Below are 17,713 nucleotides of genomic sequence, written 5' to 3'. Positions count from 1 at the left end.
CTAAAAGATGGATTGTGCATTAATTAGGAGTTAAATGTAGAAATAAATGTAGTATAAATGTAGTTAACTGCACAGAAGTTCGTTTTTTTCTTTCCTTTAGGCGTCAGCACAGCAGAACATCTGCCACTATCTCACTGTGTTCCAAGCTCCCCTGTCACACCAACCCTCTGCATTTCCTCCGTCACTACATTCACAGATCTTTTCTGTGGTCACCTTCTTTGCCAGATCCATCTTCAACACTATCCTTCCTCTGTAAATGTCCAAAAAATCTTAGCCTTGTGCCTCTAACTTTGTCTCCAGTGCTGTCCCTCTAATCTTGTCCATCTTCACTTATTTTTGTTGTTGCTACCATCTCCAAACAATACATGATAGCAGGTTACTACCATCTTGTAAACCTTCTCTTTCGCTCTTGCTGCTATCCTTCTGTCATAAAGCATCCCTGACACTCCTCTCCACCCAACTCTGATCTTAAAACTGCAATCATAATCCAAAATATACTTTTAATCAATCAATCTATCTATCTATCTATCTATCTATCTATCTATCTATCTATCTATCTATCTATCTATCTATCTATCTATCTATCTATCTATCTATCTATCTATCTATCTATCTATCTATCTATCTATCTATCTATCTATCTATCTATCTATCTATCTATCTATAACAACCAACTTAACCATGTGTTACAATTATGGCCTTTTGGGTTTTGTTATTAAGTGTAATCTCTAATCATTACACCTAAATTGTGTGTTACACCATATTCCTCCAGCATGGTGTTGCTTAAACAGTCAATATTAGTAATTTAAATCAAATGTGATGGCTGTACATGTATTTGACAGACATTTTATTTATCAAAATATAAAGTATATTGTACAACAATGTAAAAAACTAAGAAAGATGTTAATATTTCCAACACACTCAAAATCATTTAAAAATCAAATTCAAAGGATTGTCATTTACCCCACAACCCAGATTGGATTAGAATAGAGTGGATGGATGGCATTTACAGAGCATGTGTGTGAGTAAATAGCAACAAATTCAGACTCTATTTCCAGTGACTTCATACAGGTCATGGATATGATAAAATTAGATCCAGTGTTACCTAAAGACGCTTTATGTGAAAAAACAAACAAACATCTGTTTAAAGCACAGTTTTATAATTGTACAGATAACTTTTATTTCTATTGAGTTTCCTGAGATACTTTATAATACCATAAAGTGTTTTAGCAGGTGGTGTCAGTATAATTTGTCACTCTGTGCACTTTGATTAGGGTTAATATGCAGATTCGAAATAAACTATTGTAAACTACTGCACATCCTGCAAATGTTTCGACTCTTAAAAATACTGCTGTTGGTGTTGTCATAGTCAGGCTCAATGCTGGGCAAAGTGTGGGATGCAGAGCGAGTCGACTTTAACTGAAATAGAAAAAGTATCCAAAAAATAAACAATAAACATGATATGATTAGATGGAACAAACTAATGCAAAAGCTGAAAACTGTGACAGAGAGAGACATAAAATCAGCTTCAGCAGACAAATTTTTCCAGTGACCCAAATGCTCTGCAGGCATCTCAAGAAAAAGGCTATCCAGAGGTTTCCCATCTTAAACAATCGTATATTAAACAAACAAACAAACAACGTGCCAGATGAGGTGTGGCGATATAGCCAATGTTAGAGTACTTCCAAAGGAGAGGGCATGAAGTGTTTCTCATAGCCGGATGTAAACTGTTCTTCCTCTGATGAGTTACAGAAATCCCCTGTCTCCTCATAGGGATCATCCATTTTGTTGTACACCTCTCTTCCACCCTCCCTCTGATCATCTGGGCTCTCCATCTCCGAGGACTCATCTCCCACCACTGGCCCTGTTAATCCCTCAGAGTTCTTGGGCTGTGTCTCACTGACGGGAATGCAGATAAAGTCCAAGGACTCATTAAACTACAGAGAGAGAGAAAAAAGGATTTGAATAAATAAGGGAGCCTTTAGTTGCAAAGTGTATATAAGACTGGCAGAATTATGACATCATAGTGGAATAAAAAACAAAAACTAAACATGATATGGTCGTATACTAATGCAAAAGCTGCAAATCATGACAGAGTTAGACTACAGGCCATTACAAACCAAGCACACAAAATTCTGAATTTTTGTGATCTGAACTTGTCATCTAATGTATACAAACACCAAAAGTGATGCATTTTGGGAGAAAATCTGCCCTCAAAAAGCACACAGTGAAAAAAATGAAGTTGACATCAAGCAATCAGGATGTTTCTAAACTAGAAAAGTAAGAAACTGAGATCCTGGGTCCACCCAATTCTCACGAGAAGGAAGCAGCAGAGAGAATTTCCTGGTTTAATCCAGGACTTGAAGCTGTATCACAGCTGCTTGATGAGACAGAGTACCGGGCTGTGGTCGACTCCTTTGTCACGTGGTGTGAGCAGAATCATCTGCAGCTCAACGTGGCAAAGACCAAGGAACTGATCGTGGACTTCAGGAAGACCAGGAAACACTTGACCCCTGTTTCAATCCAGGGGGTCAGTGTTGACATTGTGGAGGACTATAAATACCTTGGAGTACACATTGACAATAAACTGGACTGGGCTAAAAACACCACAGCACTTTACAGGAAGGGCCAGAGTCGTCTCTATTTTTTGAGGCGACTGAGGTCCTTCAACATCTGCCAGAAAATGCTCAGGATTTTCTATGAGTCTGTTGTGGCCAGTGCGATCCTCTATGCTGTTGCATGCTGGGGGAGCAGGCTGAGGGTCGCAGATGCCAACAGACTCAATAAACTGATCCGTAAGGCCAGTAATGTTGTGGGGATGGAGCTGGACTCCCTCAAGGTGGTGTCGGAGAGGCGGATGCTGTCCAAGATAAAGACAATGTTGGATAACACCTCCCACCCACTCCATGACATGCTGGTCAGTCACAGGAGCTCGTTCAGTGAGAGACTGAGATTACCGAAAAGCACCACTGAACGACACAGGAAATCATTCCTGCCTGTGGCCATCTCCCTGTACAACGCATCCACTTAACACACTGTTTGCTGCTACAACTACACATGTTTCTTTTCCAGCTATTTATTTATGAGTGACTTATGTATGTATGTATGTATATGTATATATTGTACTATTCTTAGTTAGCGTATTGTCTGTCTTGTCTTAATGTTGGCTTATAATGGAGCACTGTAACAAAAAATAATTTCCCCCAGGGATCAATAAAGTATTCTGATTCTGATTCTTTCGTACATATTCCAGGTTGTCAGCCGGGCAGTTTGAGCTCTTGCTGGCAGAGTTGGGAGCACATCCGATGACGCAAAGAAATAATTTCAGTGAGCTGACTGACCTGGACCAGTGCTTAGCTGTATGTCTGAGGTAAAATAGTATTACTTTACTATTTGTATACTGGCTCTTTTTAAATAAAGTCAATAAATAACAACAAAGAAAGAAAAAAATGAGAATAATGTCTCTGATCAGGTGTGAGGCTTTGATAAAACTTACTTCTAAAGGAGAGGGCATGAAGTGTTGCTCGTAACCAGACGTGAACTGTTCTTCCTCTGATGAGCTGCCACTCGTTTCCTCATCGGAATCAACCATTTTGCTGTAGGGCTCTTTTCCATATCTGCGGTCCAACCTTCCAGTCTCCTCTCGGACAGCATCCTCCCTCTGATCATCTTGTGAAAACTTGTCTCCTGTCACTGGTCCTACTAATCCATCAGGGTTTAAATTTGGGGACTTTATTTTTACAACTTCGAGCACAGAGATCTTGGGCTGTGGCTCACAGACGGGAATGCATATCCAGCCCAAAGGATCATTAAACTACAGAGAGACAGAAAAAACAAAAAACAATTTCTTGATTATCATTGAGCCAAGTTTATATATCAGTGACCTGTATGCATCAACTGGTATTGGTCTTGATTTAGCTTATTTTTTGTCATTAGTAGCCTTGGGATTGTTTTGGAGCCAGACCAGGACACCATGAGCTCCTCTGTATAGTAAATTATGCTCCAAACTGGGTCATGCAACAGGGCAATGATTCGAAGCAGAGCAGCAAATCTGCAACCAAATGGCTAAAAAAGGAAAGACTCAGCATGTTGCAGTGGCTAAACCTGATTGAAATGCTTTGGTGGGAACTTAAGAGATCTGCGTTTAAAAAAAAATTCCCACAAACCTCAACCAACTGAAGCGACGTTCCCCCACAACACTGTGAGATGCTGATAGCCATACAGGAAACAATCAGTTTAAGTTGTTGCTAAATGTGGCTCTACAAGCTGCTGAATGATGATGTCTACTTAGTTTTCCATGGGATTGCATACAGTCCTGTGACAACTTTCTTTTTCACATCACAGAATGACTGCTGTTGTTTCTGTAATACAGATCTATAAAGAGCCATTTTGTTAATTACTTACAATACCAGAAAGTATCTTTTAAAGGATTTTTGAAACCATTATTAAAGTTGTTTTTTTATATAACTTAAGGCTTTTACTATAACAAATACAGTAAAAAAAATTAAGACTTTTAGGAGTCTATAGAAACCTCGCAGTTACGTTTCATTCAGTCTAACCTGATGCTTCATCTGTTTAAAGATGTGACTGTTGCGGGGATCAGGCACTTTCTCATAGGTGCACGAAGATATCAGTGGACATGCTTTGATTGGTCCTGGACAAACGCTGCCAGAGACAAGACAGTAAACAGCAAATATGTTAGACTGGGAGATCACCTCATAAAAAAGTAGAAGTAACTATGTTCATAAAGACAAAACTGGAGGGAGTTTGAATTTAATATGTTTTGTGTCCTTGGTATACTGTGATATTTTTTTTTTTACTATATTTCTCACGTTATTCAACATTTATTCAGAATATAAAAGTATTTGTTAACAGTACGTAACACAATTGTGATGTGCTTCAAATATGATGTCAGAGATAAGTTTAAGATGAGCGTCTCACCTGAGTAAAATACAACACACACAAAGGAGCACAACAACAGACAGAACTGGTATCAATAACCCTAAAAAAAGAGGGAGAAGCGATCATTGTGAGAGAAATAATAAATAGTTCATATCTTATAACACTGCACAATCCATTACACCCTAAGTTAGTTACATCCAGCAAGAAAAATAAAGAAAAATCAACAACAACTTCAAACATAACGTCAAACCCATCCTACCTACCATACATATCTTGCTGGTGGTTTATTTTGAATGTTTCAGTGGCATTCGCTTCACGTCCAAATTCAGTAATAGCTCTCATCCACACCTCATAGTCGCCTGGACTGAGATCACGGAGCGTGAAGGGCTGATGATCATTGGAAGCATTTACATTGAACACTGAAAGAGAGAAAATGTCTGGAGTGAGGTTACGTGTGTAATCAAAGTTATTGAGTCTTTATTTATCAAATATGTCAGAGCAGGAAGTCACTAATCAGGTGTTAATCATTAATAATGCACGTATGTCAGACAGATGAAATTAGTAGGATTATACTACTGTAAAATCATCACCTATGATGAAATGACTAAAGCACAAAGGCATTAGGCTACTATGATTACAAAAATAAAGAAAAACACTGAAAGTAAACTAAGAACTCTAAACTATAATCAAAAACTGAAAATTCTAATTATTAGACCAGAGTTTATATTCCAAAAAATCCTAAATCAGAGGTCCAATACTACAAACCACGGCACATTCCTGTCATGCGTTCATGCTGCGGGTGTCAATAAAGTTGGGCTGTGAAAGTTCTTGCAAATATGGCAGAAAAGAAGTGAGGCAGTGGTAAGTTGCCATTGCTTGCTTGAAAAGGTGGGCTGGGACACAGTTCATCTGGACTTGAGCACAGTGCAAATCTAGTAGCATTCCTATCTGCACCCCACACCTGCCCCCATAAAAATCACTGGGTTCAGTAGTACAGGGTGGGCCATTTAAATGGATACATCGTAATAACATGGGAATGGTTGGTGATATTAAAGTCCTGCTTGTGGTACATTAGTATATGTGAGGGGGCAAACTCCTTAAGATGGGTGGTGACCATGGTGGCCATTTAGAAGTCGGCCATCTTGGATACTACTTTTGTTTTTTCAATAGGAAGAGGGCCATGTGACACATCAAACTTATTGGTAATGTCACAAGAAAAATGGTGTGCTTGGTTTCAACGTAACTTTATTCTTTCATGAGTTATTTGCAAGTTTCTCTTTGCCATTGACATGTCAAAGAGGTTAACACATGAGGAGCAGATCGAAATTGTGTTCAAACTGGTTCAGTGTTGGATTTGCCAAAATGTGGACGCAAGAAAACTGTCACTAATGAAGAAACATCAGTGGCTGTCCTAGCTTCATTCAGCAAGAGCTCACAGCGTAGCACTCGCCGCATGTCACTGGAGAGTGGCATTAGTCGAACATCCCTTCGGCGGATATTAGCTACTCACAAATGGCACCCTTACAAACTCCAGCTACTGCAGCATCTCAACGAGGATGACCCAGATCGGCGCACAGAATTTGCAGAATGGGCAAAACAAAAATTGGAACAGGACCCTCAGTTCATGCAGAAGATTTTGTTCAGTGATGAGCCAAACTTTTATGTGAATGGTGAAGTTAACTAACAAAACCACCGCTATTGGTCTGACACTAACCCACATTGGATGGATCCCTCCAAGACTGTTGGAACAACAAAAGTGATGGTTTGGTGTGGTATATGGGGCACAACGATAGTGGGTCCATTCTTCATCAATGGAGACCTCAAGGCCACTGGATATTTGAAACTGCTACATGATGATGTGCTTCCCTCTTTATGCACTGAAGCTGGCACGTTCCCTGAGTTTTTTCAGCAAGATGGTGCACCACCACATTATGGGTGCCACAAAATGCACAGAATCATGAGCTCCTTGGGTTCTGCAAAAGCTTTATCTAAGAGTAAAAAAGTATTTGTGACGCTAAAGGAAACTTCAGTGAATTAGCCCAGACAGTTAAACACAATGTGAGTGCAAGCCTGCAGGGGAGAGGGGATGGAGGGAAGTTTTTCTCGAGTATGGTACATGTCAATTGAACCTATCGTTCACACCCTAAGACAATGTACAGTCAGAAGCACAATCCAAGTGGCTGGGATACAGTGCAGGAACATCTGGGTCACGTAAGTATTAGTCCACACGTCTCAGTGGGACACACCTCTGAAAGTGGAACAACAGGGCTAAGGTCTTGTGGGACTTCCAACAGCTGTTGGCCAACCAACCAGACACTGTGGTGGTTGACAAGCATCAGGGGACTGCAGCTGTGATAGATGACGTGATCCCAGCTGATAGCAATGCTAGAAAAACGAAAAGGAGCACAAGACGACTGCTATGTACTAGTGGCTGAAGGAATAGGCGTGGAAGTCCAAAGTGGACCCAGTGGTTGTTGGGACCGTTAGGGGGTGTAAAATGAGAGAGTGGCCTTAGCAGATTCGGGGAATGTCCTGGGAAGAGTTAAGATACTGTGCGGAGCCCTCAAAATCCCAGACCTCTGGTACAAGACCTGAGCTTAAGGCAGAAATAATACATCAGGAACACATTTAAAACACAAAGCCAAGTCCTATATTATGCTATATAGGACTAATTCTGAGATGTTTGATAAATACAACCCAGAAAAATCTTTATCCTGTTTTCTGTCTTTTTTCCCTTCATATGTAATGTGCTTTATATTTTAAGCATGCATGCTATCTTCTTTACTAACTATGAACAGTTAGCTTTGCAAAAATCAGCCAGAAATAACTGAACTGTAACATAGTTTGCTGCTATATACCTTTTTGCGTATCCAACCATTTGTATCCAATTTCGTAGCACCAGATCCGGGCAGTCTGCTCGGAGAGAGGAATGGCTTTCCAGTGAAGAGTCACCTCAGTCTCAGTGAGAGTTTCCACTTTAAATGACGGCACTGCTAACAGAGCTGATTAAGAAAAAAAGAAAAAAATTATTATGATGAGAGAAAAGAGGCTACAGTGGCCTGAAACCATCAAAGGAACAAAGCAGAGAGCGCCACCTTTCTGACGAGAATATCCAATCTCTGTGAAGAGATGGAGGACTTTCTTGCTGTTCAATACCTTGAACACCGACACTTGGTATGCTTTGTACTCCTGAAACTGACCTGTAGGTGGAGACATACAACACACAACAGGGTTCAAAATGCAATCAACAGTTATCATAACAACAACAACTCTTTTAATTAATGAGGTTTGACACATTACAGACCTTTAAAAAATGTTCCGTTCTGGCTTTTTTTCACTCTTATCCAGTCAAACTCTCGGCCAGGTGGAGATCCTGCCTGTTTATATTGCACCACGTATTCTTCTAGCTCGGAGACGTCAGACGGTGGGTCCCAGGACACGCTGAGGTTCTCTTTATTCATCTCGAGGTTAACTTTTAGAACATTTTCTTCTTTACCTTAACAAGAGACCAGTGCTTAAGGTTAAATGTATCCCCTATCGGAGATGGTTAGATGCCGCTAGGGGCTTCAAAGCGTCCTGTAGTTTTTATGAAAGTCTGCACAGTCTCTTACCTGTTGTTGATATATTCAGAAACGATTCCTTTGTGGCACCTTTAGAATTGTAGGCGATTATGCTGACTGATGACACATCCTTCAGAGTGGCGTTGAGGAACCATTTTGTGGTACCGTTGCTGCACAATTGCTCCACAATTTCATGCACGTACTGCCTGTTTGGCTCGGCCGTGGACATCTGCAATTTAGAGCCGTTGCTGTAGAAAACTGTGAGGTTATATCCACGAATGAACCCACGTGCCTGAGAATCAGAGAGACTCTGGAGGGAATGGAGAAAAGGCGAGGAGAGTGAGGGATGAGTTGGCTCGTGGTGAGACAGAGTGAGCGAGTTAGTTCTCAGCCTACCTTCCAAGTCAGAAAACAGTCAGAGCTTAGAGGGGAAATACCGCAGTCCCTCCATAAATCCACTTCTCCAACAGGGTCTGAGTGGCATTGCAAGAAAGAGACAAAGCCAGGGAGATAAGGCAACATTTTCCTTCTAGCTGCACGAAAGACATGCCACTAAAACAGCTAAGAGAACAGTTACAGTTTAATGCAAAACTACAGTAATCAGCTACAATTCAAGTGGCTTCCCAATTCTGATGTAATATGTGAAAGAATGTTAAAGAGGTTTTTTTTAACAAAAAAACAAAAAAACCCAGAGAAACATGAACCTTTTTTGAATTGTTCTTAAATGCTAAACTTGGGAAAGTGATGCAATCCTCGTGACATTTCTTAGGTTCCACTAAAGGTGCCATAAAGATCTAAGTTATTATTATTATTATTATTTTTATCATCATTATTATTACTCCAAATGAGGACTCTCACCTGACTCTGAGCTCCTAACGCTATGGATCTTACTCCAGTCGCTCATTAATCCTGTACCACAGTCACAACGAACTTGGAATTCATAAACCGTAAAAAAGTCCGGTTCCTCCACTGCGTAGGTGCTATGTACTTCATCCTCAAACTGCACAAGAGGAAAAAAACAAGCTTGAGCATAATTTCACTGGATGACACTTTTGTCTCTCAAACTATACAATTTAACTTGCCTAATAAGCTTTTTTAAGGACTTTATTTCATGTATTCATTTGTTAATGGGGAAGAAAACCCCTAAACGCACTACACCTTTGGCCAGTCTGTTTCTCCCTTAGTCCGATATCGAATGTGACAGCGTCCAGAAGACTCTATGCAGGAAGTGTTCCACAAAAACTCCAACGGTTCCGGTTCGGCTGTAATGTCTTTAGGTGGGGGTGGCTTGGCTAGCAGTGAAAAAAAAAGTTTCATCTTTAATATTACTTAAATGAAAATCAATCATTTGAAGATAAACATCAAAAAATTTTCGGTATTAGGAACTGATCATTATTACTGCCGTTTGTGGTGGCGTTTGTATTTGTGGGACTGACTCACTGATTCCTTCGACGTTAAAGACGACCGGCTGAGATTTGTTGGAGCCATTCTGGTTAACGGCCTCGACCCAAACCCGAAGTTCTCCTCCACCGGAGAAGTCCTCTCGAGGAATGCGACCGTCTAAACTGGTCCCACCTTTCACATGGCTGTCGCTGAAAGAAAAGACCAGACGAGACATGACACCAGGAGAAGTTCAAGACAAATTCAGGGGGCATTTCTTATTGTTTACAGCTGTAAAAAATGGGTTTTATTTACTGGTTATGAGCTGGCTCCCAGTGCAGGGTGTAGTTAGTGGGGATCTTAGGGTCTGACTTTGGATCCCAGGTGCACTGTATGTCCACATGGCAGCTTGTCTCGTCACATGGTCTAAAGCACTCAAGATCAGAGGGAGGAGCTGGCGGATCTGAAAAAACACAAAGGACAAACACAAGTCATCGTTACCAATCTGGGTTTTGTTTGTAGTTTTTCTTCCTGTTTTATTTTCAGACCCACTTTCATTATGTTTTATGTTTCACGTGAGTTCATATCTGCTTTTTTGTTTCACCCGCTTCCCTTTGTGTGTTTAGGATGCTTTTGTTCTTGCCCGTGAGAGATAGAAGGAGGATATCCCTCCTTTGAGCTCCAAAGAGGAAAAGTCCAAAGAGGCAAACCTCTCACTGTTCTCTTCCTCCCATTAATGCTTCCTCACTCCTACTGTTTCCTCTGTCTTTCCTCTTCCTTTTCCCCATTCCTTCCTTTTCCATATTCCTTTTCCTCATGTTTGTCTCTTGCTCAATAAAAACAGTTCTTAGTTTGTACACCCTGAACTCCTTTCTCTACGTCTTCCTCTCGTGTTCCATCAGGCCAAGATGCAAGTAAAGGTGATGAGAAAAAGGCATGCTCACTCATATACAGTCATTTTACAGTGAAATCAAGCCCACACACCTACAAATAATGATTTAGAAAGTGTCTCTGTAATAAACTAAATACATGGTTTTTCTGACAGCTGTCTAGTTTGCATTAGATTATGATTTGAAGTTCCGCTTTCCATTAAAGACAGCTGCTGCATTATTAGCCTATGCCCATCCGCTGAACCATGATTCCACACCCTCCCAAATCTGTCAACACAAAGTAGGGGGGACACGTGGGCAGACGATCTTTCAAGGCACAGGCATAGAGTCCATGGGGCACTCAGGGAACACATCGCCCCAATGAAAGAAGCAGAGGGATTACTCCTATAAACCTCAGAGGCAGGTCTTTTTCCAACAGTGGGACTTTTTTTAAATTAAAAAAAAACTATATCAGATATGAGTTTGTACAGTTTATACATGAAATCTTTTGTGCCAATTTAGTGAATGTCTATGTTGTGCACACACATCCCATGGAGGAGCCACGAAATAAGATGAAGAGAAGGTTTGGTGTCAGTATTTTTATTTTTTTTAACTCACGCAGCTTTCAGCGACTTTCTCGCCACAGCACGTAGTTCCTAATGTTTTGAGTTGGCAGAGTCATCACACACCAAAGGGATCTGTGTCTTCGGCTGGACTTGAACTGTTAACCTTTTGCTTGCCAAGCAAACGTTTTAACCACTACACTAAAGACGCCAAAAGCATCAGTCCCAGCAGACAGGCCCAGGTAGTCCCACTGTGGGCAGGTCTGGGTGAACCGTGGGAAGGTGTAGGAACGGTAAAGCCACACTTAGTCCACATGAACCCGTAAGGGGGTGGGTGGGGCTTATACCGACAAGGCAGGGAGAACATTACATTACATTTCAGATTACTTTAGCTGACTGCCAACTGTGGGCTGCCAAACAGGGGTCATGTTTACAAGGATTACGATCCACTTTTTAAGCCCAGGTTTAGAAGTACTGTTGCTACTTGGATAACTGACAAGGAAATTCTCTATAACCACAGGCTTTGTGAAAAGTTCTGAATGTGCAGAAAGTCTTGAACATGAGGTGAATATGAGCAGAAACACATATTTCTAATATTGAATAACATAATTAATCCCTGACATGAAGGGGTGACATATTTAAGCATTTTATACTCTGATTTTCTGCGGATCTGAACTAAACACTAAAGAGGACAGAAAATAAAATACATTTGTATCCATGTTGAGCCCTCAGTGTCAGGGATAATACTAGAACAGCGGCCCCCAACCTTTTTTGCGCCATTGACCGGTTTATGTCCGACGATACTTTCACGGACCGTTCTTTATGGTGTTTTGGATAAATACAACAAAATAAAACCAGCACCGGTACCAAAAAAAGAAGATTTATTCATAACACACAGGAAAAGACCCAGGGAAACCGAGTTAACGATAAAAACGATAAAAAACAACGCTAAAAACCGATAAAAACTCTGGAAACCATAAATTTTACACCCGAGCCTCAACTCTCGTGGCCCGGTACCAAACGACCGTGGCCCGAGGGTTGGGGACCGCTGTACTAGCTGACAAAGGTCAAAAGTCTGTTTCAATTATATTCTAGTATAAACTCAGAGACCACTTGATTAGTTAAACTGTTACATGCTTCTTGTTAACACAAACATCAAATCACATAGAAAATCAGCATCCTCTGATCCGGGATGACCGGATGCTAATGCTCAGTTCAAACTGAGCATTAGCATGAAGGAGAAATGTTATTGCAGTGACTTTCAATGTGGCTGTTGGTGCCAGATGGGCTGGTGTGGCTGTTTGTCAAACTGCCATGCCTGTCATCTAAGAATAGGAAACTGAGGTCAAAATTCACACAGGCTTACCAGAATTGGGTAATAGAGGAGTTTCTGCTTCCTCATTCAGATGGCAGGCTCAGAATTTGGCATACAAAAGCATGGATTCATCCAGGGTTGTATCAACAGTTCAGGTTGCTGGTTGTGTAATAATGTGGGGGAAATTCTCTTAGCAGTCTTTGGGCCAGCCTACCTGAGTACTGTTTCTGCCCATCCCTTTATGACTACAGTGTACCCAGAGTCAGGTGGTTGCTTCCAGCACGATAAAACACCACATCACAAACCTCAGATTGGTTTCCTGAACATGACAAATAGTTCACTACACTCAAATGACCTCCACAGTCACCAGATCTGAATCTGGATGTGCGACAGACAAATCTGCAGCCATTGTAGCAATATGGACAAAATCTGTGAGGAATGTTTCCGGCAACTTGTTGAATCTTTGCAAGAAGAATAAAGGCAGACTTTGATCCAACCCACTACTAGCAAGGTGTGCTTAACGAAGTGGCAGGTGAGGTCCACTCAGTGCCTGATTTGTGTGTTTTCCATTACTTTAACTAGATCTTTTTAACATAAAGTGATGTAGAAAAGTATCAAACATTTCTAAAAATACGAACAAAGTACAGGAAATTCGGCCAGTGATGCACAAAATCTTTCCCAGATGTGTTCCACAACTTGTCCTTTCAATACTGCTCAACCAAAAACCTACGCTGATGCAACACAGCAGCACGCTGAATATAAAAACTCCCAGCTCACAGAATGCAGGAAGACAGAGGAGAGATGAAGTACAGAAAAAATAAACTGCAATGAGTTCCCACCTCGTTGTCCATCTAATCAGCCTGCACTCATCCACTTCAAGATCCCACATTACTTAAACCACACCATGCACTCTCCCTTCTCCAAAATCCAGCCTTAGCTCCCTTCTCTAGTCACTTTCTGGCAGTTCTGTCAAACCTCTCTCTCTTGCTACACCAGTCACCTTCACTGCTGCTAAAACCCAAACACACTAACAGCACGAGTATTTATTTAATATATTTAATGTGGTTCTGCGTCTTGCTAGTGGGGGCTAATTTAGCTTTTTATAACAGCTTTACTGTTAAAAAGCTCCAGATGTGTTTTAAATCAGCTCCTTTGTCTCATTTCCTAGGAAATAAAACTAATGAAACAAAAGACAAAGAAAGGAAAGTGACAAAACGTCTGCAATAAAACTATATTTGGTAATATCCCCACGAGTCACAGTAAAGCAAACTGACCCTGTGTGACAGACTGCGAAGCTACAATGACTCACAAACTCAGACACATGTAATGAGTGAAGAAATAAGAGTGAACACGACTGATTTACCGTCAGTTCCAACCATATTCTCCACATTTATTATCATTTAATAAGATTGCATAAGTTAAGGCTTTTAGCAAAGGTGACTATAATTGTTATAAAATGATACAGGAAGTGAGAGATGATGAAGAAAAGGGGGAGAAAGCAATAGATCTAACACTGTTCTCAACCACAAGAAAAAAAATGTGCGCGCATCCGTCTATCTGTGCGCACACACACACGCATACCTTTGATTTTACTCATCGCAAGATTGCCACCTTTACACGTTTCTTGTAAGCCTCTACACTTTTAGCAGTAACCCATTCAATATATGCCGACTACTGCAGGAAAGCAGATTGCAGAACAGGAAATGAGCAGTTTGTGCAGTTTGGATCCAAAACAAGTGTAGTCTAGTCAATTATGACCACTTCTCTTTAAAAACAGCACAAACAATGAGGAAAGACTGATAGGTGTGATAGATGGGCCACCAAATAAATAAATAGTGAGAATAAATAGTAAAAATGTGTTGAGATTGATGTAGTGTCCTCAGCTTCAGGAAAATGTGATGCACATAAAGCTCCCAACTAACATTTTCTGTTATTGTACAGGTCAGTCCTTTACTAAGAACTAAAATACTCATTCATTTATGGATAGCATTTGCATGTGCCTAGTTGAAAAGTGGAAAATAATGTGAAAATTAAGCTTTAATATACTTGGTCTGCTCTTGGTTAGTCTGCAACCATTCCCTTGTACTGTGCAAAAGTCTTGAGCTACCCTCTTTTCTTTGTATGTTGCATCTGGGGAGCCAGACTGTTTTGTAACCTTTGAAAGTGGTCTAGTTCTCTTGGAACATGTTTCTTTCTTTGGTTGTTTGTTCCTTTTTTCACTCAGGAATGTCCACACACTATTTTTAGGGCCACTTAACACTGACCAAAGAATCATTCAAGCATAAAAAGGGATCAAAGTCAAAGGACGAACCAGTGTTGTGCCTACATAAAACACAGAACTGAGCAAAAACCCATTTTTTATTGTATTTAGCCACTTTTTTACAAGCAGCCTGTCTAATAAACAAATAATTTGCTTGTATTTCTTTAGTTAAATCTAAGAAAAATATCAAATATAACCTAGTTTGACAGGCATAAAATAGGATTTTTGTAAGATGATTCCAAAAGAGCTTTTAGCTGAAAACATGGCATATTTAGGCATAGTGTGCAGTGTGTCCTAAAACAAATTTGAGGAAGCTACAGCTACAAAACTACAAAAGAAGAACTGTCAAGCCTAAAAAACTCTCTACAGCAGACGGACACTACTGGAAACTCACGTTCTCAAAAACAGGAAAAAATGTGACCAGAACAAACAAAATGACCTGAGAGATGCATCTGACCCTTCAGGTGATTCATCTACTGTTCACTGAAGCATTATCAGAAATGGTCTCAGTGGAAGAATGGCTGAAAATTCTCAATAAGGGTGAAACAGGGAGAAAAAGCTGAGGGATGCCAAATTACACCAGAACTGGACTGAAAATCAGTGGGAATGATGGGGTGATGATTCTAATCTTAAAATGTATAGAGAAGGTCAGGACAGCGGTACCACAGTGAGTGTCTACAAGTTTAAGTTTAAGATTTTAAACCAAAGTATTACTAAACAAAGAAAGCAGTACAAAGAAGGAATTTCTAAAGCATTAGAGAACAGGAAAAACAAATCATTTAGGGGTTATGATAAAGCAAAACCTCTCAAAGTACAGAATTAATCAAATAATCAGTAAACATGACTGTAAAGAAAACAGCACTGCAGATAGCATGGCATTTAAGTGGGTTAGTGTAACAGGGTGTTAAAGTGTTGTGGTTATTACAGTTGATAAAGTTGTGGGGTACAAGGCGATAACACTTCCCTTTGAATGCAGGCGCAAGTACTTTTTATGAGTATTTGTGCACAAGCGCTTTTGAACAGGCCTACCTGCTGCAGCAGCAGAGACACTGGTCACCAAGATGGACAGAAGCCACCTTGTTATAGGTCTGGCCATCACATTTAGACAAGGGCATCTAGTGCCTGCGAAAAGCCCAAATTCATCAGGAACTCTCACATACAAAATAACAACAACAACAATAATAATCAATCACAAGACATAGTCAAAAACTCTGTTGGTCTTACAGAAAGAGTTCACGCATTGACCTGTAGCTGCAACATGTGGGGTAACTACATCCGTATCACAAATACAACATCTGGCATAAATAGCCCAACTGCATACAGACTGACAGTTTCAGACTTCCTCTTGGGTGCAGTGGAGCGTAAAGTCATTTGGTGATTAACAAAAATAGGCGTATTGCCAGATAGGAGGGAGCAGCTTTGTGATAAGTACCGAATTACCAGACACTCGGCATTTTATTTAGTCTCAAATTCTATTAAACCTTAATTATGATCTCTTTTTTTTCTAAGTAAATATTAAGTATTATTAGGGTACAAATGATTTACCTCCGGGTGAGACACGCTGAGATGTGAGCCGCCCATGCTCTGCAGGAACACGCAGCTTTTGTTTTAACTGAGAAACTTGCTGTGAAGTTCAGAAATGTCTCCTCTCCGCAGTTACCGATTCGCTCCACCCAGTTGCTGGAATTGCCAGTGACGTCAACTCACCCGCGCGTGCTCGCCGGCAGCTAGTCGTGTCAGTTCTTCCCACACACTAACTCGCTGCAGGTCTCGAAACGTGTCTGTCGTAGCTACCCTGTATTTTTTATTTTTTTGTTTTTTAATTACGCAAACGCTTTTCATAAGTTCAAGAAAAGAAAAAGAGATATCACGTGACAAAAAGTAGCGTAAGATATTTAGGTTACTGAACTTTGAGGTAGTTTTGTTTTGAATTTCTGCCGCTCAAACGTGAGCACGTGTATGAAAGTGTCTAATTAAAATGACAGCTACTAACCTGAGTGTATAAAGCATTTTGGGCTTATATAAACTTTTGAACACACCATAATTCCCTCTGTTTTAGAGTCTGTTACCTGTTTTAAGAAACACGTTTGTGTCTGCTTGTTTCCTTTTTAAAAGAATATCCTGAAGGTTGTTTGCAACCTTTAAAAATCATTATAGGAAAGTTCTCTAAACGTATTCATGTGAAATCTATGTGTCCTAATGGTCATTTGAATTAAAAAATATATACACTAGCCATTTTATTACAAATCTGTATGAAGTGGATGGTAAGTGTGTTTGTGATAGAGCAGTAGAATAGTAATATCAGTTTGCTAAAGCTAAACTGTTAGCTAATATAACATTAGACCAACTAAAAAAATATGTGGCACATAAAACACAAATCACAGTAACATGTGTTAACCTGCATCAGAGGCTCTTCGTGCATGCATTTCCAGAGGGTATGTTTACATGACATGAGATATTGTTCTTTTTTGTGACCCCTTGTGAACTTGTTGACCTAGATAAATAGCATCAGTGATCAAAGCTAAAAAAAAAAAACCCCAAAGCTAACTAAACTAAACCTAATACTGAAACTAATAAATAGTAAACTGAAACTAAACAGACATTAAAACCTAAACTGAAAGCAGCATATCAACTGTGGAAACCGACTCTGCAAATATAATTTCCCCCAAGTAAAAGTCATTTTTATGCTGCAGTGACTTAAGTATCGTACATTTTAATGTTTGCCCCCCTTCCACCAATTACAGCATGTTTTTAAGGAAGTGGAAATGCCTCAAAAGCTAAGTAGGCCACAGCAGCATATTTCATGGGAAGCAAAGCTGCTGTGTAAGCATTGGGGACTGAGGTAAAAATACACATCTACCTGT

At 40.2% G+C, this 17,713-nt stretch overlaps 1 protein-coding gene across 1 annotated transcript; it reads right to left on the bottom strand.

The window, feature by feature from the left end:
* Positions 1 to 830: 830 nt before the first annotated feature.
* Positions 831 to 16,532, bottom strand: il12rb2l (interleukin 12 receptor, beta 2a, like). The gene is made up of 16 exons (XM_026165226.2): positions 16,395 to 16,532; positions 15,879 to 15,971; positions 10,158 to 10,305; positions 9,903 to 10,054; positions 9,621 to 9,754; positions 9,321 to 9,462; positions 8,859 to 8,935; positions 8,514 to 8,772; positions 8,207 to 8,398; positions 7,998 to 8,102; positions 7,761 to 7,904; positions 5,166 to 5,321; positions 4,942 to 5,002; positions 4,560 to 4,665; positions 3,497 to 3,814; positions 831 to 1,937 (listed from the first exon to the last, which is right to left on the bottom strand). The coding sequence occupies exons 2-16, from the start codon at positions 15,943 to 15,945 to the stop codon at positions 1,674 to 1,676; spliced, it is 2,325 nt and encodes a 774-aa protein (XP_026021011.2). The 5' UTR covers positions 15,946 to 15,971; positions 16,395 to 16,532; the 3' UTR covers positions 831 to 1,673.
* Between the last annotated feature and the right edge of the window lie 1,181 nt (positions 16,533 to 17,713).

Source organism: Astatotilapia calliptera, chromosome 4, assembly GCF_964374335.1.
Source record: "Astatotilapia calliptera chromosome 4, fAstCal68.1, whole genome shotgun sequence".
Lineage (NCBI taxonomy): Eukaryota > Metazoa > Chordata > Actinopteri > Cichliformes > Cichlidae > Astatotilapia > Astatotilapia calliptera.
This window is presented reverse-complemented; position numbering and strand designations above follow the sequence as displayed.

Excerpts from the sequence above, each read along its gene's own strand:
- il12rb2l (XM_026165226.2), bottom strand. The coding sequence starts at position 15,945 with ATGGCCAGACCTATAACAAGGTGGCTTCTGTCCATCTTGGTGACCAGT. Across the intron at positions 8,773-8,858 it reads ACTGTTTTCTGACTTGGAAG|AGTCTCTCTGATTCTCAGGC; the intron begins GTAGGCTGAGAA and ends CATTCCCTCCAG. Across the intron at positions 1,938-3,496 it reads TCATGCCCTCTCCTTTAGAA|TTTAATGAGTCCTTGGACTT; the intron begins GTAAGTTTTATC and ends CTCTCTCTGTAG.